The following is a 26,271-nucleotide window of genomic DNA, read 5'->3' on the forward strand; positions in this document are numbered from 1 at the left end:
CATCCTGCAGCACAAGGCAGCCAGTTTGGAATCCAAAGCCTTGGACTTGGGAGCCAGCCTCTGGCCACCTGCCATGCAGGACATCCCTGGAGCCCAGGGCAGCGCTAGCTCCCAACCCAGGGCAGGGCTCCTAGTCCTGGGTTCTGTAGGGACCTCTGGTGCTACCTGCCAGCTAGGCTGCAGGAGGCTGGTCTGCTGCTGCTCCGTGAAAACACAGAACAAGTGTACCTGGAAAGATTCTGCACTGGCAGCCTCACAGACAGGGAAGCTCACCGGTCCAGGCCAGTCACCTGCAGCTGATTCTCTTAACCTGTGTATTTGCAAGAAATGTCTCACTGTCCACAGAACTGCAGAACCCCCATTAATGTGCAACATTATCACTTTCGCCACCCTTGACCTTGCAAACCATTAGCTGATGGATAGTTATTTCCCTCTCCTGTTATTGACAAAGACCTGGAATCCACCAGAGCCTTCCCTAGACACTGCAGGCCCTTAGGCCCTCCACCACTCTGGAGACAGCGGGCAGTGTGTCTAGACTGCTCCAGACACTTCCAGCCCCATATCCCATCACAGAAGCTTAAATCTCACTCACTTTCTCCTTTGGTATCAGGGAATAGGATAAGCTGATTGACCATAGGCACAGCTTCCAGGAGGCCATGACCCCCACCCCAATCCCCCGATACCCTCTAGTGCTGTGACTGTGTGACAAAGTAGTCTTGTGGTACAGAAGGCTCAGCCCACCATGTGCTTTGTGATTTCTTCCTGGACCCGCAATGACTGAGCGTCACAACACCTGTTCCTTGTGTGGGGGGAGGGCGGGGGACGGGGAACTAGGGCAGCTTGAACATCACAGTTGTCATAAGAGCAAGGGGGCATTCTCCAGCCATCGAAGGGTGACTTGGTCTGTGTTTTCAGATGCAGCCTTTTGATCTCTTGGGTATCACCATCAAGTCCCTGGCAGAAATTGAAAAGGAGGTAAGTACGCTGGGCTTGCGACACTGCTCACTCCTCTGGAGTCCCTGTCCCTCTATCAGGGCTCTGTTCTAGAAAAGGTGGATGTAAGAGTCCTTCTGAGGGAAAAACCAGTGAGTCACTTTGAATGCACTTTGCCATAGACTGTGACCAGTGCCTTGTTCTCTCTCCCGTCATTTGCCACCAGGACCGTCTCACGTTTGGTCAACCCGCTTGATCCAGAGGAGTATCCTAGGCCCCTCATACTTAGACACACACACACACACACACACACACACACACACACACACACACACACACACCGCTGGATGGATGGATGGCGTCTGGACATCATAAGAAACACCAGGATCAGGGTCCAAAGGAAAGTTCCAAGGAGACAGGCCTGAAACAGTGAGGTTCTATGGGAGGCCAGGCATGCTAGCATTGCCCTGTTCACGGACTAGCGTCAGTGTGCACATCCTCTGTGTAGAGAAGACTGCCATGGTCACGTGCTGCCACCAGAGCTCCTCAGAGAGGAACATTTGTCTCACAGATGGAAATGGCAGAACCATTTCAATATCCTTGGTTCCTTGGGGTTTTCTTGTGTGTACCCAGCCAGCAGAAGCAGGCTGCATTATTGAAAGATGGCTGGAATCAAGGAAAATTGAATCAATGCAGTACAACAAATTCCTAAACCTGTCAAAGCAAAAACAAGAGGAAAAACTCCCCCTTTGTCTTAGATTCTCAGTAAATCCTAAAAACATGACTGTCACCTGTAGTCTTATTTGCTTGCTGGCTGGCGACAGGAGAAATGGCTGGCCACAATGCTAGAAATCTAGATGTGTGTAGAATTTCACATCTGCCCTTAAAATGGTTCTGCAGTCCGGCTGCTTGTGAACCAGCATAGGGTGGGCCTCCAGGTGGGATGGAGCCTGTGGGTACCCAGGGGAGGCTTTGAGAGGGTGGGCTGCTCCAGCTGCTCTGGGGGACAAGACAGACTGAGGTCACCTAGACCGAATTGGAGTAGCCTGGCTGCCTGACCCAGGCCGGCCACCTCCTGGTCTCTGGAGGGCAAGGGAGAGCCTGTCTCAGAGGAGATCAGCCAGTGCAGTGTGCGCAGGTGGAAACACTGCTGGCAGTGGGTGCCCAGTGCTGGGGTGGGGTGCTGCAGGAAGGGGCATCCCACCTCCTCCCTCCTGACCACCCCTGTCCTTGCCTGGGGGCCTTGACCGCCGCATCTTTTCCTTAAGCACCTCTGTGGGCACAGTCCTCGTATTTGGGGCTCTCTTGTTCTCAGCCCAAGGGACCAAGTGACCTCCTTCCTCCTTTGGATGAGGCAAGACTGAGGCCTAGCCTTGTCCTGTGGCTGGAAGTCCCTTGAAGGAGGCTCTCCAGCCTGGTGGAGACAGTGGGGTCTTAGGAGACCAGTCCACCAGGGTTCTGGGTGCAGTGAATAGATAAGACCCTGTTGTCAGGCTGGGGTGTGATATTCACACCAGAGGTCTTGGCTCTCCCTCTACTCCAAGGGCTGGCACCTGGCCAAGCATATTCTAATGTGTATTTTCTTTACCTCAGCACTGAGCTGGGGGTGTGGCTTCCCCCAAGACACAACACTGGGTGTTGGGGGCAGCTCTGGAAGGAGTCTGTGGGCTTGATCCCAACTCTTCTAGTTGACTTTTCTGAGCCTCAGTTTCCTTTTCTGTCAGATGGGGTAGTAATGGAAATACCAGCCATGCTCTGCTGAGACTGTGGGGTTTGGAGCGGGGCCTGAACCTGCAGAGCTGGTAGCATAACCATTGCCCCCGCCCGTCACTATTGCCCTCCCTTTTCCCGGGGCCGGGGCAGGAGGCAGTGTCCGCCCATCCTGGTCAGGAGCTGAGGGGTGCCATCTTGCTTTGTTTCTCACTGTTAGTCTCGGTACGAAGACAGGCCTGCATTTGCTCCTGAATTATGTTAAAGTTGCCATGAGGAAGACACAGAACGGTGTGGGGGCAGTCAGTGGTGGGAAAACGGGGTGTGGAAGCAAGGGCCACCGTGAGTGGGGGTGGCACAGCGTCTTCCACTGAGGACTTGAAAGTCACCTACGCTCACCACCCATGTGCTTCATGTCACGGTGTTTCGGGCGTCACTGCCCACACTCCCAAGGACAGTGCCGTCCTCTGCAGCCGCCTCAGTGAGTTTCCTGGGAGCAGCTTGATGTTGCCTCTCCTAACCCGAACTCAGAGTTGCTTCTGTGATGTAGAAACCTGAAGAGCCCTCCGCCATGGCCTGCATGCAGTGTTGGGCCTGGAGCAAGCAGGTGCTGGAACTGCTCGGGAGTCCCTTAGAACAGGTGTGGGGGCCCGGGAGCTGGCATGTGCCATCCGGGTCAGGACATTTGGTTTCGCTTTTCATTCCCTGCTGGCCCGGCTGCCCCTATGAAGGAGCCCAGGATCTGCTGGAAACATGCTCTGCTCACTGGCAATTCTGTGCTTTACACTTGTTAAACCACACCCTAAAACAAAACAAAAAATAGGGTGCTTAATTTTTTTTCCAGCCTGATGCCCAGTGTGGGGGTTAGAAGACAACTTGCACCATCTGTTCTGTCCTTCCATCGTGTGGGTTCCGGAGATGGGACTCGGGTAAGCAGGCTTGGCGGCAGGTCTCTCCCCAGTGAGCCATCTCACTGGCCTAGATAACCATCTGTGAGTTTGGAGCACAGGCTAGACCTGAACATCTAGGACCCTGCCCCTAGCTCCTCCCCAGAGTGGGAGCAAGGTGTCTGGGAAGCACTTCCTCTGTGGGCAGAAGCGGTGCCCAGCCATCCTGCAAGAAAAACCAGGGCTGAGGTCCAGTGGACAGCAGAGTCCCTGAGAGTGACTAAGCTGTCAGCAGGTGGGTCCAGGGAAAACACGAGGACTCAGTGTGGCCTAATAAGTGTACCCCTGCCCCGTCTCCTGAGAGGGCACAGCTTGAAGAAGTAGTGCCCATCCCTCAAGACAGCTGGCCAGTCTGTCTGTCCATCAGGCTGAGTGTGTTAGTTAGTGTTCCACTGCTGTGAAGAGAGACTATGAGTAAGTCAACTTACAGAAGAATGCATTTAACTGGGGGCTGGCTTACAGTTTCTGAGAGCTAGTCCATGACCATCATGGCGGGAAGCATGGTGGCAGGCAGGCAGGCACTAGAGCAGAAGCTAAGACCTCACATCTGATTCACGAGTTCATGCAGAAAGAGCAGGACAACCAAGGCCACCCCAGTGACATACCTCCTCCAACAAAGCCACACCTCCAGATCCTTCCCCAATTGTCCCACCAACTGAGGACCAAGCATTCAAATACATGAGCCTGTGGTGGCCATTCTCATTCAGACCACCTCACTGAGCATGCTCTCTTGGAGGTGACGTGGTGTCATGGACAGGACACTGGGAATCTTGGTGTCCATGTTCAGATGGTGCAGGTGACAGGATAGTTTTACAGGCAGGACACAGGTGAGCAGTGTGCAAGTCTGTGATCGAGTGCCATGTGTTAGTAGATGTGATATGGTATGGTGGGCAGGTCCCCAGTCTGTCTGTGTCAGATGCTAAATCTACCCATAGTTGGGGTTGGGGGTTTGTTTGTTTGTTTGTGACAGGGTCTCAGTATGTAACTCTGGCTGGTATTGAACTCACAGAGATCTGCCTGCTTCTGCCTCCAGAGTTGATAGGGTTATTCACCACCATGCTCAGACCTCAGACAAGTTCCTTTGCCTCTCCAACCCCAGCTGGAGCACAGGCCTCATGGACCAACCCCATAGCATGGTGTCCCTACTGGGCGCCTCACAGCTGGCAGAGACCTTCGTGTGCCTCAGCTGTCATGCTCCCAGAGCTTCCCGGCATGCACAGCCCTTAGATTATAGGAAGACACTTAAGAAAGGTGCTATTTAAAAGTTAGAGTCAAAATACATGCCATCAAGCTGCATTGTGGCGGGGGAGGAGTCACTGAAGACAAAAGCCTCACCATTCAGGCACACACTGAGATGTGGGTGGTAGAAATGAATGAAGCCGTGATTAATACAGTAACTCAGCCTGGAAGGCTGGCACACGCTCCTCTCTGCCCATCTTCGCAGAGGCCTCAGCAGGGTTCCTGTTAGTTAGGTCAAGGCAATAGGCTGAATTTTGCTGCCTCCCCTTCCCATGGGAGGTGACCAAGGGGTCACACAAGGTTTGCTGGCCTGTTCCAGAATGGCTTCCTCTTGTTTTCTTGCCTCTGTGGGAGGGTGGTATGGGGCTACTGTCTTCACAAAGCCACACTTCCCCCCGCCCCTGCCCCAGCAAAAGCTGCTCTGTTGAAGAACGAGGAAAAATGCAATTCCACAGCGGTCCATGATGAAGCATCTTCCCATGAGTGAGTAGATGGGCATATAAATATTCCCGTCTCCGCGGCTCTTTATTTCCCTTGTAAGCAGTTGCCCATTTCTCCATCTGATGGATTCCCTGTCGCAGCCAGGGTGGGCGTGCCCCACACTCTCTTTCCAGCCACCTCCTCAAAAACCATCCCTGCCGTGGCTGCCTGCATCCCGTTTGCCTCCACCTACCTATGCTGCCATGAGCCTCCACCCCAACTAGATCAACCTCACTGCCCTCTCCATCCCAGGTCTCATGGGCCAAGAGGCAGGGCTTGAAGGCACATCCCACACAAACCTTTTAAATCAGAAGCAGTGCATCCCTGTCATGAAAGGGCATGCGCAGCTGGGAAACCAGTCCTCCAGGCTCCATGTGAACCAGCTCACCCAGAACCCTTGGTGGGGCACGTGGAGCTGTGGCGAGGAGTTCTCTCATTAGCCTACCTCTCTTGCTGGTGGAACAACCAGTCTCCATTTTTGTAGGACTTGAAAGCTGAAAGGGGGAGAGTCTCATTAGCAGAGGGACCATCTAATATTAATCACCCCCTTAAAATTGACAAGGGAGGCAGTTCATTTAACCACTTAATTGCTACAGGTTTTTATGGGCTGCTGTTTGCAGACATATTTAATGAAGAAGTTATAAATCTAAGAGAGCTTAAAATTTTAATTTTATCCCTAAATATTATCCTTGTTCTCGCGTTTGTAGTCGGGCCTCAGGAGTGTAGTCACGTGAGATACTCTTTAAATGAACATATTTGCTAACTGGCATGATTTCAGTTTTTAAAACATTGGTTCCAGCAATTAGGCTTTTTTTTCCAGTTCCCAAATGACTAGAGGAATTCGTCTTGATTATAATTGCTCTTAGCCACGCATATCTAATTTGTGTCTTTTTAAGTGTTAATTAGTAAACAGTTTGAGCTGACATCTTTATGTGTTTGCCTGTTGAAAAATGGGGCTTATTGCTTGTTTAGCTTGGGGCTGATCCGCTAGCATTTACGTCACGACTCAAAGGTGAAATTAATGGAAATGCATTTGGCAGCGTGAGGTTAAAAGAATTTTCAAATTCGACTTCTGGATGTCCATTTTGCTGGGACCTCTTCAAATGCACGAGGTTAGGGTGGGCTGGGGAGTTACGTCTGCCGGAGGAAAGTCAGGCAGGATTTTGCATTCATAATGAAATGGCAGAGTCCCAATTTTATCTCAGCAAAGTGTTCAGATCCAGCCCAGTTGTTCCTTCTTTTCTGCTGTTGGAAAGCTTTCCTTGTGCTTATGAATGTGAACTGATTTGAAGGGTTGAGTTGCAGCCACAGGAATACATGGTCCCTTTCCACCATCTAGTGGTTGGGTCTTGAACTGCAACAGATTACATGGCCGCCTCTCTACTAGGTAAGATGCAAGGTTCTCCACCCAGCATCAATGGCTTTATTTTCAGCCAGGAAGACGAAATATTTGGAAAAATAGTTCTGCCTACTTCATGCACTAGGTGTAATTAAGCTGGAATACTCTTATTTCCTCTTATATATTCTTCACAGGCCCCAGCTACCACCCAAGTTTCAGAGCTCACACTGGCTTGAGACCATTCCAGCTCAAAACAAAGAAACCCCAAAAGATGGTATGCTGGTAAGGTAGGGGTGTGCCAGTCAGATGACTGCACCAGTTTATATTGCGTCCCACACCGAGCTGCCAGCATACATGTGATGATTGCCAGGTGCAAAGAAATATTTTTTAATTTTTAAAGAACCTAATGGGTGGGCTAACTGGCTTTTCTGAAGGCACAAAAGATGTCTTCCGAAATGTGGGAGGAGTTTGGTTCACCCCGCCACGTGCTCTACAACCACAGTTCATGCCACAGACCAGCACTGATCTTGCTGGTATGGTATCATTTGAAGCAGCTTTCCAGTTGGAATAGATTGTGTGCACACGTGCTCATGTGCGTGTGTGCATTAGAAACCAGGAGTCAACATGGTATCTTCCTTGATCCTCTACCTCAGTTTTGAGGTAGGGGCTCTCACTGAACCTGGAGCTCATTGATTCAGCTAGGCTAGCTTGGCCAATGAGCCTCAGGTATCTGTCTGTCTCCATCCTTCACGACGGGGGTTATACTGGCTTTTACACAGATGCTTATGATCTGAACTCAGTCCCTCCTGCTTGGGTGGCTGGCACTTTCCAGCGGAGCCATTTTGTCTGGCCCAGACATCAGCTTTTTCAGTGTTGTGTATTTTCCCTACAGACAACTATTTCACATGCATAAAAATGCAAACTTAGAAACACATGGAGTGAACATCCCTTGCTGCCCACCCTGGACACGCGTGCATGCATGCACACACACGCACACCATTGGGCCAGCTTGCCTGCAATCACAGTTTTGTAACCTGCTCCCCACTCCCGCTCATTCTAAATACCTCCCCTTAGGCCCACAGGTAACTGGAGCTCTCCCTCCATCAAGGCAGCTTCTTTCACAGCAGATGGAGACTATTACAGCAGCCACCACGGGCCAAAATGCAGTTTACAGTCGTTCCTTCTAATGGCCACGTTCTAATGGCCACATTCTCTGCCTTTTTAAAAATACTTTTTTGAGAATTTTATACACAAACACTGTATTTATATCACTCCATTACCTCTCCAGCTTCTCTTGGGTTTCTCCCACTCCCTTTCAACTTCATGACCTCTTCAATTATTGTTACACACACACACACATACACACACACACACACACACACACACACACACACACACACACACACCCCGCTGGGTCCATTTAGTGTTGCTAGTACATTTTGTACTTGGGACTGACCACATCGGATTGGCTGACCACATGGCATCGGATAACCTATCAGGGGTTCATCTCTCAAGAAGGCTGATTCTCCCTCTCTCGGCAGCCATTAATTGCCTATAGCTCCTCCTCTAGTGTTGGGGCCGTGTGAGATTTTTCCCTTGTCCACATTGGGATGTCACCTAATGGTGTCACTGTGCAGGTCTTGTCTGAGCAGCCATGTTGTTGAGATTTAATGGGTATATCTCCCTGCTTTAAATAGAGGACACTATCTCATAGCTGGCATCCTGGCTCGCTGGCTCTTACGTTATCTCCCGCCCCCCTCTCCTGCCAACACCACCTGCAGTGTTCCTTGAACTTGTGTGTATTTATCAATTGGGCATGTGCACCCTACAGTCAGATGGTCTTTGCATTTTGGTCAGTTGTGGCTTCTATAATGGTCTTGTCTTCTGCGAAGAGAAGCTTCTTGGATGAGGAGTGAGCTGTACTTCTCTGTGGTTATAAGGGCAAGTATTTAGAATGCTGTTGGGAATCAGACTGGCTTAGGTATGGGCTCACCAGCCACAGGTATTTGCCTAGGTCTATATTAGCAGGCATGCATCTTCCTATACTGAGTGGGCCTTAAGTCCAGCTAGGAGGCGTTGGTTACCTCCAAAATACAGGTGCCACTGTTGCCCTCCAGTACATCATGCTGATCCTCGTCACAGATCATAGGCTTTACAGCTGAGTAGGATTTTAATTGCTCTGCTCCCTCGGCAGCCCACATAGCACCTTTGTCTAATCCTCAGGGAGAAGGCTTCCAGGTCAGCTCCAGCTTGATTTCTCCAAGTCCTGTGTCCAACATGCACAGCACCTTCAGCAGCAGCATGTTGCCTTCCAGTTCTATGGCAACAGCAGTTACCTGTATCATAGTCTCCCTGACTAACAGCTTGCAGGCTCCTCATGCTTGGCGCTGGGGGTTTTGTTGTCTGTGGCTTTGTGGGGTGCAGCCTCACCCCCATGCCATGCCGTTCTATGAGGATGCTCTGACATACTTAGCCAGTACCTGCTGACTGACTTTGGAGTCATCCCCAGTGACTCTCTATCAGTGCGTATAACTTGATTTTCTGTGTGCATGGCTTTGCTCCCCTGAGTGGGGCTTTCTTTAGAAGGGGAAATATTAGTTCTTTGCTTTCCAAATGGAGGTGAGCCCACTTAAGCCACCCAAAGGAGTATGAGGCTAGCTTTCTCCACATGCCAACCCCAGCCCAGCAACACTGTGCTTTTAACGATTGCCATTGTTACCTACTCTAGAGCTGAAGGTCTCCTTGGCCCCCACGTGGTTCTGTCGTCAGTGGCTGTCCACTGGTTGCATCTGTCTTGGGAATCTCTCCTGTTGGTGCTTTTGCCTTGGTGGGTTTCCTCCAGCTTATTTAATATTCATCCCCCTCCCTTTCCTTCGCCTCCCCTCTCCTCAGGGCGCATGGATGTGTGGGTACACTTGCCCATGCAGAGCTATGTGCAGAGTCTAGAGCTTAGCATCCCGTGTCTTTCACCTAATGTTTTGAGACAAGGTCCTCCCTGAACCAGGAGCTGCTCTTCTCCTCTAGGCTGGCCTGTGAGCCCCAGGACCTCTTGTTGCTGTCCCACAGCTTGGGAGTTACAGGAGCAAGCTGTTACACTTGTCTGAGTTCTGGAGATCCAAACTCAGATGCTCATACTCACACAGCAAACACCTTGCCCTCTAAGCCAGCGGTTCTCACCCTTCCTAACACTGTGACCCTTTAATACATGCTGCAGTGACCCCCAACCATAAAATTATTGCCTTGATACTTCCTAACTAATTTTACTACTGTTATGAATCATAATGTAAATACATGACATGTAGGATATCTGATATGTGACCCCTGTGGGGGTCATGACCCACAAATTGAGAACTGCTGCTCTAAGCCATCTTTCCAACCTCTTCTCATTCACTTTTTAGTGATACTTTTCTTAATTCTTTGGAATTCACATACAATGTATTTTAAATATATTCACCACCAGCCCCTTCCATTTCTACCCCACCCTCACCCCTTCTCACCCACCTTTGAGATGTCTCTATTTTTCTTTTTTTCCATTGAGTCTGGTCTGTGCTGCCCTGATAATCTTGGGTGGGAGTGGAGTCTGCTCTGGTATGTGGTCTTCCTACAAGGGGTCACATTAAAAGACCCCCCTCTCCCGGGAGTTTCTCAGGCGGTGACTGGGGTGGGACTACCTGTCCACTTTACCCTCCTCTGCCGGGATTTTGTCAGCTGCCGGGGTCTGGTCTTAACGCACTATCACAGCTGCTGTGTGCTCCTGTGTCCAGTGAGGTCTGGGAGTAATGGAGCACCTTCAGCTCTCTCTATATATTTATTATTGGGTTTTTTGAGACAGGGTCTCAGTGTGTAGCCCTGGCTGTTCTGGAACTCACTCTGTAGACCAGGCTGGCCTCAAACTCACAGAGATCCACCTGTCTCTGCCTCCTGAGTGCTGGGATTAAAGGTGTGTGCCTTTAATAAATAAATAAATAAATAAATAAATTCTTAACAAAATAAATAAGCCAGGTGGTGGTGGTGCACGTCTTTAATCCCAGCACTCGGGAGGCAGAGACAGGTGGATCTCTGTGAGTTCGAGGCCAGCCTGGTCTACAGAGTGAGTTCCAGGACAGGCACCAAAACTGCACAGAGAAACCCTGTCTCAGAAAATGAAAAAAAAAAAAGGAATTTATTTTAATTGCCTGGTGGTGGGATGGGTGCATGTTAGTGCACCTGGGGAAGCCAGAGGCTTCAGATATCCCTGGAGCTGGAGTTACAAGCAGCTGTGAGCTGCCCACCTTATGCGTAGGGAACAGAACTCAGGTCCTCTGTGAGAGCACTGTGTACTCCTCACTGCTAGGCCATCTCTCCAGCTCCTGCTGCTGACTCTTATAAATCTTTCAGTCCCCTCTTCCTGAAGATCCAGAGCCTTGGAGGAGGGTGTGATACAAATGTCTCCAAATGTCCCTTTTAGGGCTGGGCTCTCCACAATCTCTGTGTGTTGACTGCTTGGTGGTCATTGCCACCTACTGCAAGGAGAAGCTTCCCCAATTGGTGGGTGGGGGGAGGTTCGGACCCCGCCCCTCTCAGTCAGACTCCTCCCCTCTCAGTCGGACCCCGCCCCTCTCAGTCGGACCCCTCCCCTCTCAGTCGGACCCCTCCCCCCTCAGTCGGACCCCTCCCCTCTCGGTCTGGCCCCTCCCCCCTCAGTCTGGCCCCTCCCCCCTCACTCGGACCCCTCCCCCCTCAGTCGGACCCCTCCCCTCTCGGTAGGACCCCTCCCCTCTCGGTCGGACCCCTCCCCTCTCAGTCGGACCCCTCCCCTCTCGGTCGGACCCCTCCCCTCTCGGTCGGACCCCTCCCCTCTCAGTCTGGCCCCTCCCCTCTCAGTCGGACCCCTCCCCCCTCGGTCGGACTCCTCCCCTCTCGATCGGACCCCTCCCCTCTCGGTCGGACCCCTCCCCCCTCGGTCTGGCTCCTCCCCTCTCAGTCGGACCCCTCCCCCCTCAGTCGGACCCCTCCCCTCTCAGTCGGACCCCTCCCCTCTCGGTCGGACCCCTCCCCTCTCAGTCGGACCCCTCCCCTCTCAGTCGGACCCCTCCCCTCTCAGTCGGACCCCTCCCCCCTCAGTCAGACCCCTCCCCTCTCAGTCGGACCCCTCCCCTCTCAGACTCCTCCCTTCTCATTTTTAAGAGCCCTTTATGCTTTCAAAATGGCAACTTCGGGCCTGGGGAGATGCTTTGGGTTTTGTTTTCATGTCATTCTTACAATAAAAACCACTGCATTTTCTTATTTTATATTTTAAAATACTAAATATTAAACACCAACTACTTCGTCTATTTGGCATGTTCTAGGAAGAAAACTCTAGAGCTGGCTTTATTTCTAATGTTTTAGGCAGTTTTCGGGTCGTTTTCTTCTGTGACTTCTAAGTGTTCACCTTTGCTGCATCTGGGCGTGTGTGCTGTGGGGCTTTTCCCGCGCCTTCTGTTCCAACTCTTGCTCTGTGACTGCTCTCGTATATGATGGGTTAGTTCTGTGCTCCCGCTGATTCTCCTAATTAGAGGCACGATTCCATCTGAACCTTACAGACTTTCAAGGAGCGGAGAGTGTATAAACTACTTTTTTATTTTGAGAGAGGGTCTCCCTGGTCTCTCTGTATATTCCAGGATGACCTTGAGCTCATGAATTTCCTGCCTCAGCCTCAAAAAAAACGGGATTATAGACAGGCCACCATTCCACCTCCCATTTGTTTGGTGTTAGTACATTTGGTTTATTTTAGGTGCATGCTTATGGAGGGGCTGTTTCTCCCCTACCACCATGGAGGTCCCAGGGATCGAACTCAGGTCATCAGGCTGGCACTGAACCCATGGTAGCAGGGTACTTGACATTTTACCTGGCATGTCCACCTGGGGACAGGTGTGCTGGCTTGCCCGGGTCTTTGCGCATTGACCGATGGGAAACCAAAAGGATTTTCTTTGAAGAGTTCTCTTGTGTTTCTTTTTGTTATCCTTTTGAGATGGGGTCTCAAGCAGCCAAGGCTGGCCTTGAACTCTGTATGTAACTGAACATGACCTTCAGCTTCTGGTCCTCCTGTCTTCTCTTCCCAGTGCATGCACCACCATGCCAGAGTTGTACAGCTCTGGGGGATCAAACCCAGGCCTCACGCACGCACGCTGGGCCAGCACTGTGCCAACTGAGCCACCTGCCAAGCCCCCTCCTGCTTCCTGTCAAGACATGCCTGGGTGTCATGTGACCCAGGCTTCTGTCAGCAGGACCATTGCTTGTTCTGTCTCATCTGTCACATGATAGACAAAGTTCCCAGCCTTGGCAGTGAGTCTAGAGCCAACCTCTCCCGACCTGAAACAGCAGTGATACTGTTCTCCTTGTCACCCTGCCCAGAGCCAAGCAGCCCAGGCACTGTCCTGGGCTCTGTGTAGCAGCTGCCCCTTCCTGGTGTCCTTGTCTCCTCAGCAGGACCTTCTGGGTGCCTGGGCCTCTTTAGTGGCAGTTTCTTCTCTCAGTATCCACACGTTCTGCTCTGGTTTCTTCTTTCTCCTGCTTAAGAGCTGGCCGTGCGTCCCTCCCGCGGCTTCTCATCAGGATGGGTGGCGGCTTCTCGGCAGCGGCATTTGGTCATCTGTGGAGAGGGCTCTTCTTCCTCTCTGCATATTAGCCTGGTGAACTGTGTCAACAGAGTCCTGGGTGTGACTCCCCGGGTCCCTCTCCTCACTGTCCTTGAGGTTTTGTTTTTGCTCATGTGTATCTGCATGTGAGGTTGCCGTGTGTGTGCAGGTGCACTCACAGGCCAGGAGAAGGAGTCAGATCCCAGAGAGCTGGAGTTATGAACAGCTGTGAGGCACCCAGGGTGGATGCCGGAACCAAACTCAGCTCCCCTGGAAGAGAAGTGACTTCTCTTAATGGCTGAACCTCGATCTCAGTGGTTCTCAATCTTCCTAATGCTGCAACCTTTTAATACAGCTCCTCATGTTGTGGTCACCCCCAACCCTAAAATTATTTCATTGCTACTTCATAACTGTAATTTTGCTAGTTATGAATTGTAATGTAAATATTTTTAGATATAGAGGCTTGTCACAGGGATCATGACCCACACATTGGAAACTGCTGCTTTATGTTTTGAATTATTGAAGGCAGCAACTCCTAAGAGTGACTGCCAGAGAGGGTATTCCCTAGTGGCTAGGGCGCCCAGCGTGTAAACAGAAGAGCCGTGGAACTGTAGCTGCCGCAGAGATGGGTTCAAGCTGCATTGTCTGTCAAGGTCACCGTCATGAGCCACACCATCTTGTGCAGAACCAGAGTCGAGGTGAATGGTTGGGTTCTGCCTGTCCTTCACGAGGGTGTCCCACTCTTTTCTCTGGGTTCATGGGACCTTTGTCCCACACGTTAAAATAAGGCAAGTCCCCAAACTCAACTAGAAGTTGCCAGGCACAGGTGACAAGAAGTGATCATTACAGCAAAAATGGAGTGGCATGGGGCCTCCACAGAACATGCCACACAGTCTACATCCCCATCTGCAAGGCAGTGTTCTTTCCGGTATTTCTATTTTCTCCCATGACCTAGAGAAGAGGAACATTACAAACAGCCATTTTTGCAGATGTAGAGGTGAATTCTGAAATGCCATCTCAATGCTAGGCAGCCCAGAGGCTGTGGTACAGCTGTGGTTTCCATTCACCACCATAGGCATCTGCACATACTCAAACACTCACACACACACACACACACACACACACACACACACACACACACACACACACACACACACACACACGTGCGCCTGCCCTTGGAGACCACAGCAAGGGAAGGCTGTGGTTTGTATCTGTAAAGTGAGCATGCTCCCATTTTCTCAACTGCATGACTTCTCTGCCAATCTTTCACTCTCAAATTTTAATAATTGTCTTGAATACAGAGACTTTTCACCTTCCTGCAGGATGTGTCCCTGTTGACAGGGGTATTATTGTCGCCATGATGTGGCAGCCTCAGGCCTCTGCCTAGCTGGGGAGTGTGCACTCTCTCCGGGAGAAGCATGAAGGCTGATGGTCACTCTGTGGGAGTCAGACGGTGTGTGGCTCTGCTCTGTCCCTGTGGAGAGAGGACAGGACTGGTGTGCTGGCTGTCATGTTACTAGTCACCCTGCCCGTTAGGGGCTCGGCTCCCCCAGTTTGCTTGTGGCACTCTTGCCGGACCATGCTTTCACTGTCTGCCCGTGTCTAAGGAGGAAACAGACACCTCTAAGAAAAGTTGACAGGACATGGACCACACAGGTCCTTCCCTCTCCATCCCTCAGCCATGCCCTTCCATTGCCTGAAGGACTGGCTGTACCTCGGAGTTCCCAGCTCTGGCTGTGAAGTGGAATACCCGGGGTCCTTGCTAGAGGGTAGATGCAAAGTCTAAGCTAGCTCATCCCAGGAAAGCAGGGCAGCAGGGCTGCCCCGGTCCTTCCCCAGGGTTGAACCCCAGAGCCGAGACACAGCTTGGAGAGCATAGAACCCTTGAGTGGAAAAGGCCCTTCCAGAATAGAGGTTCTCTGGAGGCTGGGCTGTGGGTGAGGAAGGACTGTGGCCTAAGAACTTAGTCACACATGGAAGGCAGGTTTGAGCCTGGGCTATGGCAGTGCCTCAGAGAGCAGGCAGGTGGGTGACTGTGTCCAGCCTTTCAGCCTCTCTGAGCCACACAGTCGTTCACAAAGCTCGTCCTCAAGAACAGTATGATTGAGTTCCAAAAAATTTACAAAAACTTCAGCTAGGTGTGGTGGAGCATGCCGTTAATCCCAGTACTTCAAGAGTTCCAGGCCAGCCAGGACTAAACAGAGAAGCCCTGTCTTTAAAGAAAAGAAAAAAACTTAATTTACTTAAAACATCATGAGATTGTTTTTGAGTATTTTGTTCTAGGCTGCATTCATAGCTATCCTGGGCTGACTGGTCTAACCTCTTCTGCTCCTTCTGCCCTGATGTTAGGCCATCTGTGATAGCCCAGCCCTCCTCTACTGTTCTCCAGCCCTGAAGCACCTCTGTGCTTGAGTCTTGGCCCTGTAGTTGCCTACATTAGAAGCTTACCTGGGCCCCCAAACTCGCCCTTGTCCATACCCTTGCAGGACCTCTGTGGTCTGGTGCGGTATAGCCTGCCTTTGCTCTGGTTGTCGCCTGGCCCCATGTCCCATCTGCAGCCCATCAAGGGGTGGGCATGGACACCTGGCCAGCTCAGCGCTTGCTCCCAGTGCCCCTCTGGGCCTGGGCCAGTACTCCCCTGGCTCACTCTGGGGTCTCGGGAAGCTGAACCCTTCCTTCCCCAGGTGAGTGTGGTGCTGGACAGAGACCTTCCTTCCTGCCTTCCTCGTCTAGAGCCCTCTGGTGGATATGACTGGTATTGATGAGGAGAGGAAGATCGGGGCCAAGGGCAGGCACAGTGTGTGCTCGCCAACCCTCCCTAGGTGGGTAGCGCTTCTGTTTCAGGCCGTGCCTCCCCTCACCAACCATTAAAACAGGCCAGGGACTTTTATAAATGTCGCTGCTGTCCCCATCTCTGCCTCTTGGGCACAGGTGCTGCTGGGTGTGTTTGCACAGATCACCCCAGTGGCTCCTCCAGCTCCCCTGTGAGTGGCAGGAAATGTCTGGTCACCCCTTTTCCTGGTGCTGCAGTGACCGAGCCTCTGTGATGCTGCTCCGTTCTACTAGCAGGACACTGGTCTCATGGTGAGCAAGGGCTTGTGGCAACTGTGACCTGCCCTGCCTGAAAGGCCTAAGACTGTTGAAGGTCCTGGGCCCCCGGGAAAGTCCCCTACAGAGCCCCTGACAGTGACATCTCTTTCCTAGACCAGGCCAGCGGTACAGTTGCAATGACAGACTGTGCCCACCAGAGGGCACACTGCCCCACACTGCTCAGCTGAACTGGACTCTGCACACCAAATGCTTTTTAATTGAAAAATTTTTTTAATTCAAAAAGGATTTGCTGTTTGTACTCAAGTGCAGGTTTTCCTTATGCAGAAGACTAATGTCTTGAGTAAACAGATCTGGGCTCAAATCCACCTTCAAAGGTACTCTCTGTTTGCCCAAGGGAGTGAAAGGGCTTCCAGAAGCGGCCCTAGTCTCTTGGGCAAACATCTTGGGGACGAGGAATCCCAGGCGGAGGACATCGTCTGTGGGAAGGCTATCCGCAGCCTAAGGGGGATTATGTCGGGGGACATATGTTGAAATTTCATTTGGGGAATTAGGGAAAACAAGAGTGGGGGTGGCGACTCTTTCCAGCCAGGATAACCTAAAAAGGGAAAAACTCCAGGGAGAGGGCAGGGGACCAAGGGATCTGCGTGTTGTGTCGGCCCCCAGGGTCTCCATATGCGCGGGCTGTAGGGCAAGACAGGGCAAGTGTGCGCTTGCAGTTCCTCCCTGTGCTCTGTGCCAGGGTGCAAGAGAAATGGGAACTCAGATGGTGAACTAGAAGGCAAGTCCTTGCCCCTTCCAGAGACCCTCTCTTACTCCCAGCCACCACAGGCCTGGACTGCATGACCCCCACTTACTGAGGCCCCACTGCCTGGTCAGCCAAATGTCCCCCCCACAAACACACACTGCCCAGGAAGCTGTAGCTCCATCCACTTGCAGGTGCCCAGACCCAGACCCTGTCTCAGACTGAGTAGTCTGGAGGCAGGCCAACCAGACAGTACCAAATGAAGGAAGCACCACCGCCCTGGGGCCTGGCTTCCTCCTGCCCTGGGAGCCAAGCACGGCAGAGCACACTTCCGAAACAGCAGCAAGACAGTTCAGGCTGTCGCCAGCCCTGACCCTGCCGGTATCACGTCCCCTCACCTGAGAGACACTGCACCTCAGTCCTGGCTTTCAGAGTGGGGTACCCCACCCCTTTTGTCCTTGGTCCCTCCTTCCTGGTACCCATCAACCACCATGTTATAGACTCTGGCCCCTTCCACTCCTACCCTCCCCACATTATTCCCAGATTGTGTTGGTCACGGGATTGGTCAGGCTGGCTCTCAGAACTGACCCCAACATCCAGTCACCTCGAAACCACTTGAAAATGCACACCTCAGATCATCCCAGACCCCACCACCAGAATTACATCCCAGCTAACCTGGGGCTGGCGGCTCCCAGGTGAGGATCTGTGGCTCACACCAGGGTGTCGCCTCTCACCCTGCTCCAGGGCTGTGCATCCTGCTCCCAAGGGCTGCCAGTCCTTACCCTAAGAGCATAGGCCTGTCTTCTTGTTTTCTGAATGCATGTTCTTGTCACTATGGCCCCAGATACTTCTCAACACCTCCCACACACACACACACACATATAATACTAACTGTCTCTTCCCCTGGACACTCCTGGGGACCCTTTCCCAGCCACCAGCAAACCCAATGTCCTCTCCCCAGCCTGCACTTCCTCTGGTGTCCTGATGCTCCAGGCCCTTGTACCATTGGGAACGGCACCTGGGCCCTCCATCCCCAAGCCTGTACCATTAAGCCCCCCTGCTCCCCTGCCCTACCATGTTTTGCTCTTCTCTGGGAAAGGCCCATGCTCCAAGAAGTGCTCCTGCTTGAGTCCTGGGCCGTGTGGAAAGTTCCTGGGCCCCTCTGCTACCACCGTATGAGCCCTAGGCATAAAGGATTTCATAGAACTTATGCCTTTGCAATCCTGACCCGCACCCCTAAATGTTCCTTCTCCCACCCACTCACCGACACCCCAACCGCCAGCAGAGTAAGACCTGTAGGTGCTGATAAAGCCAACAGAGGCTCTAACATGCTGCTGTTCACTGACATGCACACACCTGAGCAGCCACCAGGTGGCAGTGTTGTGCTGACCATTGCCTGAAGCCTCTTGGGTAGCCCGCTGCCAGTAGCCTGATGGGATAGGTTAGCCTGATGGGACAGTGTACCTTCGAGGGTCACTAGAGGGCAGTGTTGTGGAGGGGGTGCTGTGGGATGCTCTGATGGGCTCCCCTCATAGCCACCAGATGTTTAGTTGGAAACTGCTTGCTACCAAGGATGGACCCATGCCACCCCTGGGATTAGAAGATCATACCTCACCTTAGAAGTGAGTCCATCAAGATCCTGGGCGGGGAGACCTGCCCGAGGGCTCCTGCAGCACCCGGCCCAGTCTCTGTCTACCCATCCTGGTAACAGATGCTGTGGGGCAGGCCGCACCGGGTTGCGGGTTGCGTGGGTGCTGTCTTGACTGGACCTCGGTCCCCAGCTGCTCTTCTTTCACCCTGCTGCCTGCAGCTTTCTTTGGGTGTGTGGTGAGGCTGGTCGGCCTTTACTGGCCAGTGCGCATGGCAGCAGGGCCATGGGGCCACACAGCCTGGCTGGGGTCTGCAGCTTCTCCTGCTACAGTTGCACCACGTTCTCTTCCACAGGCTGCATAGTAGGTGGGTGTCCTGCAGATTAGCCGAGTTCAAAGACAGCAGCTCTTCTCAGAGCTGCGTTCTGTTGGAAAGCCTTCTCAGGGCCTCCCACCACTCACCACTTCCGATTGATTGAACATGTCTGGCAACCACTAACCTAAACATCTCTCACTTAATGTTGCCAGGCTATCCCACAACCCCCCTCCACCTCTGTCAGGATAAGGGATCCTCCGCTGCTCCTCACCAATGGCCACATTGAATGTCTCAGCCTTCAAGTGAACTGCAGGGCCCCTCTCCCCACCCAAACTACTCGCTTCTTCTCAGAGTTTTCACTGGACTTGGAGCCTTTTACTTCCAGCCCCTACAGAATTGGGGTCTCCAGTGCAAGAGTTAATAATCCTCCATAGAACTGGCTCTTGGCTCAGGATGACAGCATGGCCTAGCAAAAGGCAGGTTCACGCACATTGGCACACCACCACCACCAGGATCTGCTTGGCCCATCTGTGTAGCTGTGCAGGGTCCCCACCAGGGCAGGTTCTGGGTGCAGTGAGGAACATTTGCAGAGGGTATGCGGTTGTGAGAGCAGCCCAGAAGTCCTTCCCTGATCCGTCAGGCCACTAAAGTGCTGTCCTGCACAGTGTGCCTGGTGGCAAGGAGTCCCGGGATCTGGGGGCTGAGGGAGGCCGCTGGTCAGTCCTGGAGTCCACTCACAGGTCTTTCCCCACAGCCTTGCAGTGGTCCCTCCTTGAGGTACAAGCAGGAGCAGGAAGGTACTTGCCTCTCGGCCTGGCACAAGGTTCTCATGCAAGCTTGCCATTGGTACCAGAAGTATGCACTCAGCAAAGTCTTACCCTGCAGAGGCAGGCGGGGATTGTGAGCGCTACCTACCCATTGTCACCTCCTGAGCCTGTCACACACACATAGGAACAGTGACATACTATCCCGGCTTCAGTTCCCAGCAGCCATTCTGCCCAGGGTTCAGCAGGGGCTGGCATCATCGCTGCTCAGCTGGGGCCTTCTCTAGAGTCCTCTGGCCTGACCGTGCCTCTCTGTTCCTCCTCTTGCAGTACGAGTACAGTTTCCGCACGGAGCAGAGCGCAGCAGCACGGCTCCCACCCAGCCCTACCCGGTGCCAGCAGATCCCCCAGTCGTGAGGAGCCCACAGCCTCATGGGGGAGAAGACGTCTCCTACCCGGTGCCCAGACTACTGATGGGGTGGCTGGGGGGAGAGTTACTCCCTCCCCCACCTGCCCATTCTGCTTGCCCTCCCCACTGACCAAGAGACTCTGGGCAGCTGTGTGGTCATATACGGTCATCAGCTTGCCTAACAAGACTCCCCTGCCTCCCTGGGAACGTTGTTTGTGACTAATGTATGTGCTGTTAGTGACCAGAGGCTCCTAGCATACCTGTGTGATGACCACTTACCCCACAAAGAAAGAAGAACCCTTCCCTACCTGGAGTCACCCATGAGGGCCCGGGCACATGTTCCAGCGGCCCAGTGATGCCCACTGGCTCCCTTCAAATGACCATCACCCACTCTAAGAATCCCACAAAGCCACTGTCGCCCTCCTGGAAGACTCCAGGGTTGACTGCATCACATAGGACCCTGCAAGATGCACTGCTCACCTCTGACCCAGGCTACCTGAGAACAAGCATTCCTGTCAACAGGTTCAAGTGGCCCATGCATTTCATGATGACACTGAGAAAACAGGACTCTGCTTCACTCCAGACAACTGTGGACTCTTCCGCCAATGCACACACTGGATGTCCAGAGAGCACAGATGGGACTCCGCTCTCTGTGGAGGTAACTGGGTGCCTACCTGGACAGAAACTTGGCTGCTAGGGTGCTGGGCCTGGCCACAAGCTCCAATCCCCACAAAGGGCTCATCTATGGAGCATCCACCTGCCAGCAACAGCCTCCATATGCCTCTGCCTGGTGCCCTGACCTGGTGGCGACTGACACAGAGCATGCTCTGAGAGGCATGGTACCCAGCCCTGCAGGGACACAGCACAAGGGCACCAACTCCTCTCAGCCAGACCCACCCACAGTCCAGAAGGCACCTCCTACCAGGGATCTGCTGTTTTGAAAAGTCCCTATGTCCCAGGCCTCTGAATTTTGCCTAGAACATTTCATGGGTGTCCATCTGAGGTGCCAAGTTCAACTCCACATGTGTTGCCATGAAAATAGTGGCCACTACTGTCCCAGCTCTCAGCCTCACGTGATGCACTGCTTTGCCATATTTGGCTATTAGGATTTGTCTGACATTGGTCCCTGGAGTGTCTGTGGATGTGAAGGTGTGCACAGTGGTCAGTAGCCATAGGCAGCTACACTCCAGTGGGTACAAACCTCTCCAGTTACAGCTCCAGAGAGCCACAAGCAGCTGAGTGGCCAAGGTGCAAAAGGATCAGCAGCAAGAACCAGCCGACAAGATGGAGTGAGCCAGGGCAGGGCCAAAAATACCTCACCAACCTCCATCAGCCCCTCAGCTCCTCAGGTCCTTTGTGGCCCACCCTCTCTCCTCAGTCAGCCTTCTCTGCTTGATGGTACTTCATTTCTGTGTCAGGAATGGTCACCTTACCTTCTCTCAGATTTGAGCACACCCTGTGGGGTACCCATCAACCCCCGACTCTGGGTCCCACAGCCTCTAGGCAGCACAGGCCATGAAAAGGTAGTTAACTCAAATGCCGGTGTCCCAGAGGCCTGTGGGGTCAAAACCTATGCCACACTGGTGCTCAGGAGAGCTGATGAACTGTCCCCCAGACCGCTCCATAAGCTGGGGACCTGAGGACCTGTGTCTACTGCTCCTGGTGTAACACCAAGTGGCCCAACAGAGAAGCGAGCACTCATAGCCTGAGTTAAGTGGGAAGGTTGGGGGTAAAGCTCCAGCGTCTCCTGGCCACTTCCTTTACGCTTGCGCACATTGTCTTATCACCTCTTTCCATTTCCCAGTTGTGAAATTGTCCCTACCAAGTGATGCCAGGTGGTCCTCCCCCTTCCTTCCCTTGATGGAGAATGTGGCTTCCCTGAAGCTCTTACAGGCCCTGGGCGTTCCAAGGTGAAGACAGTGGACCCTTTGTCGGTAATCAAAAAGGCCAAGTGAAGAGGTTCCTGGAGGAAGGACGCAAGCTCTGCAGCCCCCTCACGCCCTCCCACAGGACTCTGCCACTGGGCCTCGGGCTCTGCAGCCCACTCACGCCCTCCCACAGGACTCCGCCACTGGGCCTCGGGCTCTGCAGCCCACTCACGCCCTCCCACAGGACTCCGCCACTGGGACTCAGCCTCTGCAGCCCACTCACGCCCTCCCACAGGACTCCGCCACTGGGACAAGAGCAAACTGCATGCTCTGAGCTGGAGTAACCTCGGGACATGGCAGACTTAATTTAAGAATAACCTTGACTGTGAATGATGTAGCGTCAACAGCTTCTAGCTTTTGAAGTGTTAAGGACAACTTGGTGTCTGTTGTAAGTTTTAGGTTGCACCAAACCCCTGGTTTCTTGTCTTCTGGCAGTGGTAGTGGTGGTGTGTGCACACCCTTGTTCACCTTGTGTGGACCCAGCACAGATCCAGACCTAGGAGACGGGGCTGCGGCTCACAGCCTTTTGTGTATGGTGTGGAACGCTTGTCCGCACGACCCCTGGCCGCTGTGCGATGAGCACACAGAACCCTGGGAGGGGTGAAGAGCTGCAGCCTCTCCCTTAGGTCTCCTCCTCCCCCACCAGCATGTCCCACAGCTGCTGCTGTCCCTGCCAAGCACACGTCTTTCTCTTGAAAAGGCTAACCAGAGCACAGCACCCTACCCCACAGTCCCCACATTGAAAAGTCAGTTCCTTCCTAAGGGCCTTGGAAGTGGCACATGGGTGATGAGCAGGGGGAGGTGGGCTCCAGGCTCACTCGCAAATTTATCATAAGGCCAAGTCTAAGAATTCACATCAGCCTCACTCACCTTGGGAAAAGGACAGGTCAGAGTCATGAGTATTCTTCCTGGTGGTCAGTGGCATGTGGCCACCTGTGACCATGGCCATTCTGCAGGAAGCAGCTGATGACCCTCTGCCAGAAGGACACATACACAAGGGGACCGAGATACTGAGCTCACCCCCTTCCTTCACTGGGCACTAGACCTGGCAGACTTAAGCACATCTCCTGTCATCCCCAAACAAGCCCAGCACTGGGTGCTCTTTGTCCCCTGTCACATGAAGAGCCTGGGGCATGTCTGTAAGCTTGCCAGTAGCAGGGGCAGAACCTGACCCCAAAATCCCTGTGCCAACCATCTGGCCTTTGTGCCCATCCCTGTGATGGGCTTTCTTTTGCTATGGATTCACCTCACCATGGCAGTGGATCCTGGGCACAGGTCAGGCTGAGAGCTCATCCTGTGCCTCCTGTGACCCGAGGACCCCCCAGCCTCTGAGCATGTCTCCTGCTGCGGTCATAGGAAAGGCCTTGATGTGCCGCCAGGCCGTGAAGTGCCGAATTCACGGAATCGCTCTGCGTCCCTCTGACCCCCAGAGCCTGATGAAGAAGCTGGGCCCTCGTTCCTGTACCCAGCTCCCTCTCAGGTGGCGAGGCACAGCAGAGCGGCCCGGCTTCCCTTGCTCTGGGTGGAAGGTGGAGCAGCCATCAGCACCAGTCCAGGCTGTTTCCCTTCAGAGCCTGTGAGCTGCTGGGCCACTGTGTGGCGCTGGGAACGAGGACCTTAGGCCCAGCTGCCTTCCTGTGTATTTATTCAAGGTGACTGCTTGGCAAAGGGGGTTTCACTGTGTGGCTGTATTCTTAATATAATTTGTTAAATAAATGTTTGTTTTAACCTCTTTTCCCCAGTTTGCTGTTATTTTTAAAGCCAGCAGAGGTCAGTGTCCCTCAGGGGAGGCCTTCTGGCCAGCTGCAAGCTGTCTGCCCTGCTTTCCAGGGCTCCTGAGGGCCAAGTGGTCACTACCTTCACTTTTCAGATTTCTAGAAAGAGCTGGCAGGTGGCTTGAGGGTTTCGGTACCACCGACATCCTTGACCCTCGGAAGCTCCTGAGAGAAATCCCAGTTGCTATGAACAAGACCCCAGTAGAATACAGAGGGCTCTTTTGTCTCCTGCCGCCCTGTCCTGTCTCTGGGCCTCAGCGGGTTGGGATGCAGCTTCCCTGCTTTGGGCCTGTCCTAACTGCTCACCCGCTCGCTGCAGGATGCCACCTGCAGAGATGGCTCAGGGTCCCACACACACAGTCCTAACTGCTCACCTGCTGCAGGATGCCACCTGCAGAGATGGCTCAGGGTCCTACACACATTCGAGGTTCCCTGTCCTTATCAGTGCCCTGCCTCCCCACCCCTGGCTGTGACTTCTGCATCTCTAGGATCCACCTCACAGCCTGACTGGCTGCCTGCAGCTCAGCACACACCAACCTCAGTGGGAAGGAGCTAGAATGGTGACCTTTGACTCACCACTCCTCTCCTGGGCTCCTGGAAACTTAGGGGCACCTGCACACTTGTACCCTTGACTTCCCAAACCCAGCCTCCTATCTCGAGTCTTTTTACCACAAAGCAAAGTCTCCCCCTCACCCCCCATCCCCGACACATATACGCATCTTTGAGGGAAACCAGGTCTGAGTTCTGGTTCTGACTGCAGGCTCCTTCATCTGACAGAATGATGGTTGCCCTCCCTCCAGAGTTCCCTCTGGAAGATGGAGTGAGGTCAAGCATGTTGAGCACATTTCAGAGGCGGAGTGACATGGAGGCCTCTCTCTGGGGCAAGGACAATTTGCCAGTTAGCTACAGAGTGCAAGGCACTTGGGAAGAAAATGCAAGTAAGACCTTAGTCACAGGAGTCCTCTGCACCACTTGGGAAAGACAGAATGAGCCCCAGTGCCCAGAGCCTGTTCACCCGATGTGCCCACATGCCCTCCAACCTAGACCAAAGTTGGCGAGGTGACCAAGCCAGAAACTCGCTCAGGGAGCCCAAGCCAGCTGCTGCTGCCCCACCTCACTGATGGGCCTCATCAAACCACCATCTGGGTACCTGAAGTCCCCGCCTCTCCCCCACGGCAGTTTATATGATTCCCACAAGCAGATGGGCGCAGTTATAATTTGGATTTCAGATGTCCTCCAAAGGCCGTGATAAAGTCATAGTTGCCAGTTAACAGGCTTCTCAGACATGATCGTAAGGCTCTGACGGTAGCCGTGGCTACCTCCACTGGTGTGATTATGATTTGATGAGCCATTGGAGGCGACAGAAAAAGAGTAAAGGAGTGAGACTTAGTTGACAGGACTCCATCCTTGGGGCTGCCCTTGGTACCATCTCCTGTCCCCACCCCTCCCCATCTCCTCCCTGCTTCCTGGCCACTGTGGAGTAAGCAGCTCTCCCCAGTCTCCCCAGCCCGAAGCAACAGAGTCGAAGACTATGACCTGAAATCCCTGAGAGTCAACAGACTTCCGATGGTTAAAGTTGATCTTCTCGGGTATGTTACCATAGCAACAGAAAGTTAACATGGACTCCAAGATTACAGTCTTGTAATCAGTTATAGCTGAAGCCCCAATCTCATCCCAAATGCAGAGTCCCAGGGCCTACAAAGTCAGCTGGGAGACAATCCTTATCTGATGCTAGCGTGCTTCTTCCCTGGCCTCCGCTCTCTTCCCTGGCTTGCGACCACCCTTAGCAGCCCTCCCCAGCAGAAGTGAGGCACACACCCCGCCTTCCTCGAATTCATCTTCCCAGCAGGCCCTTCCACTCCCACTGCGCCCTAAGAAGGAAGCCTGAGCCCTCCAGAGTCCCTGTCCCCCTCCCAGATCCGACTCACTTCTCCCAGTGGCCCTGCTAGATGACATGTGATCCCCACCTGACTCTGAGATGCCTCCTTGTCTTGGCTTAGTCTGTTCTTTCTACCTAGGATGCATCTCCCCTACTTCTGCCTGGTAAACTCCTCTTCACCCTTCAAGACCCTCTGCCTTGCCCCACTCTGCAGCAAAGGTATTGGTTCTCCATCTCAAGCGACCTGAACCTACCACAAGTGCCCACACGTCACTGAACTGCAGCCACTGGATGCTCTCATTTGGTAGTGTATCCCAAGAGGAGGGGGCCATGCCCTGTTTATCATATCCTCCCCTGCCACAGGAGTGGGCAGGGCCAACGGGGGAGAGGTAAACAGACGTGAGAAGTCAGGGAGGGATGGACTCCAGTGGTACCATGAGGTCCTTCGGTGGCCTCTCTGCACTAGTCTTGATGTGTCCAAAGGAACCAGAAATGGGTCTCAACAGGTTTGCCCCAGCTCAGGCTTGGCTCCAGGCTTGGCAGGCTTTCGGTGACTAGCCTTGGCTGCAGACGC

General features: G+C 53.1%; 1 protein-coding gene across 1 annotated transcript in view; it reads left to right on the plus strand.

Moving 5' to 3' along the window:
- The window catches only part of Mvb12b (multivesicular body subunit 12B), a 163,492-nt gene extending 139,714 nt beyond the window's left edge, over positions 1-23,778 (plus strand). Inside the window, exons 9-10 of the mRNA XM_052725728.1 lie at positions 916-975; positions 20,037-23,778. Coding sequence (XP_052581688.1) covers positions 916-975; positions 20,037-20,123 — 147 coding nt within the window. The 3' untranslated portion in view covers positions 20,124-23,778. The remainder of the gene's footprint in view (positions 1-915; positions 976-20,036) is intronic.
- The last annotated feature ends 2,493 nt before the right edge of the window (positions 23,779-26,271 follow it).

The sequence above is a fragment of the Peromyscus californicus genome, unplaced genomic scaffold (assembly GCF_007827085.1).
Source record: "Peromyscus californicus insignis strain IS unplaced genomic scaffold, ASM782708v3 Scaffold_7__1_contigs__length_154581171, whole genome shotgun sequence".
Taxonomy (NCBI): Eukaryota; Metazoa; Chordata; class Mammalia; order Rodentia; family Cricetidae; genus Peromyscus; species Peromyscus californicus.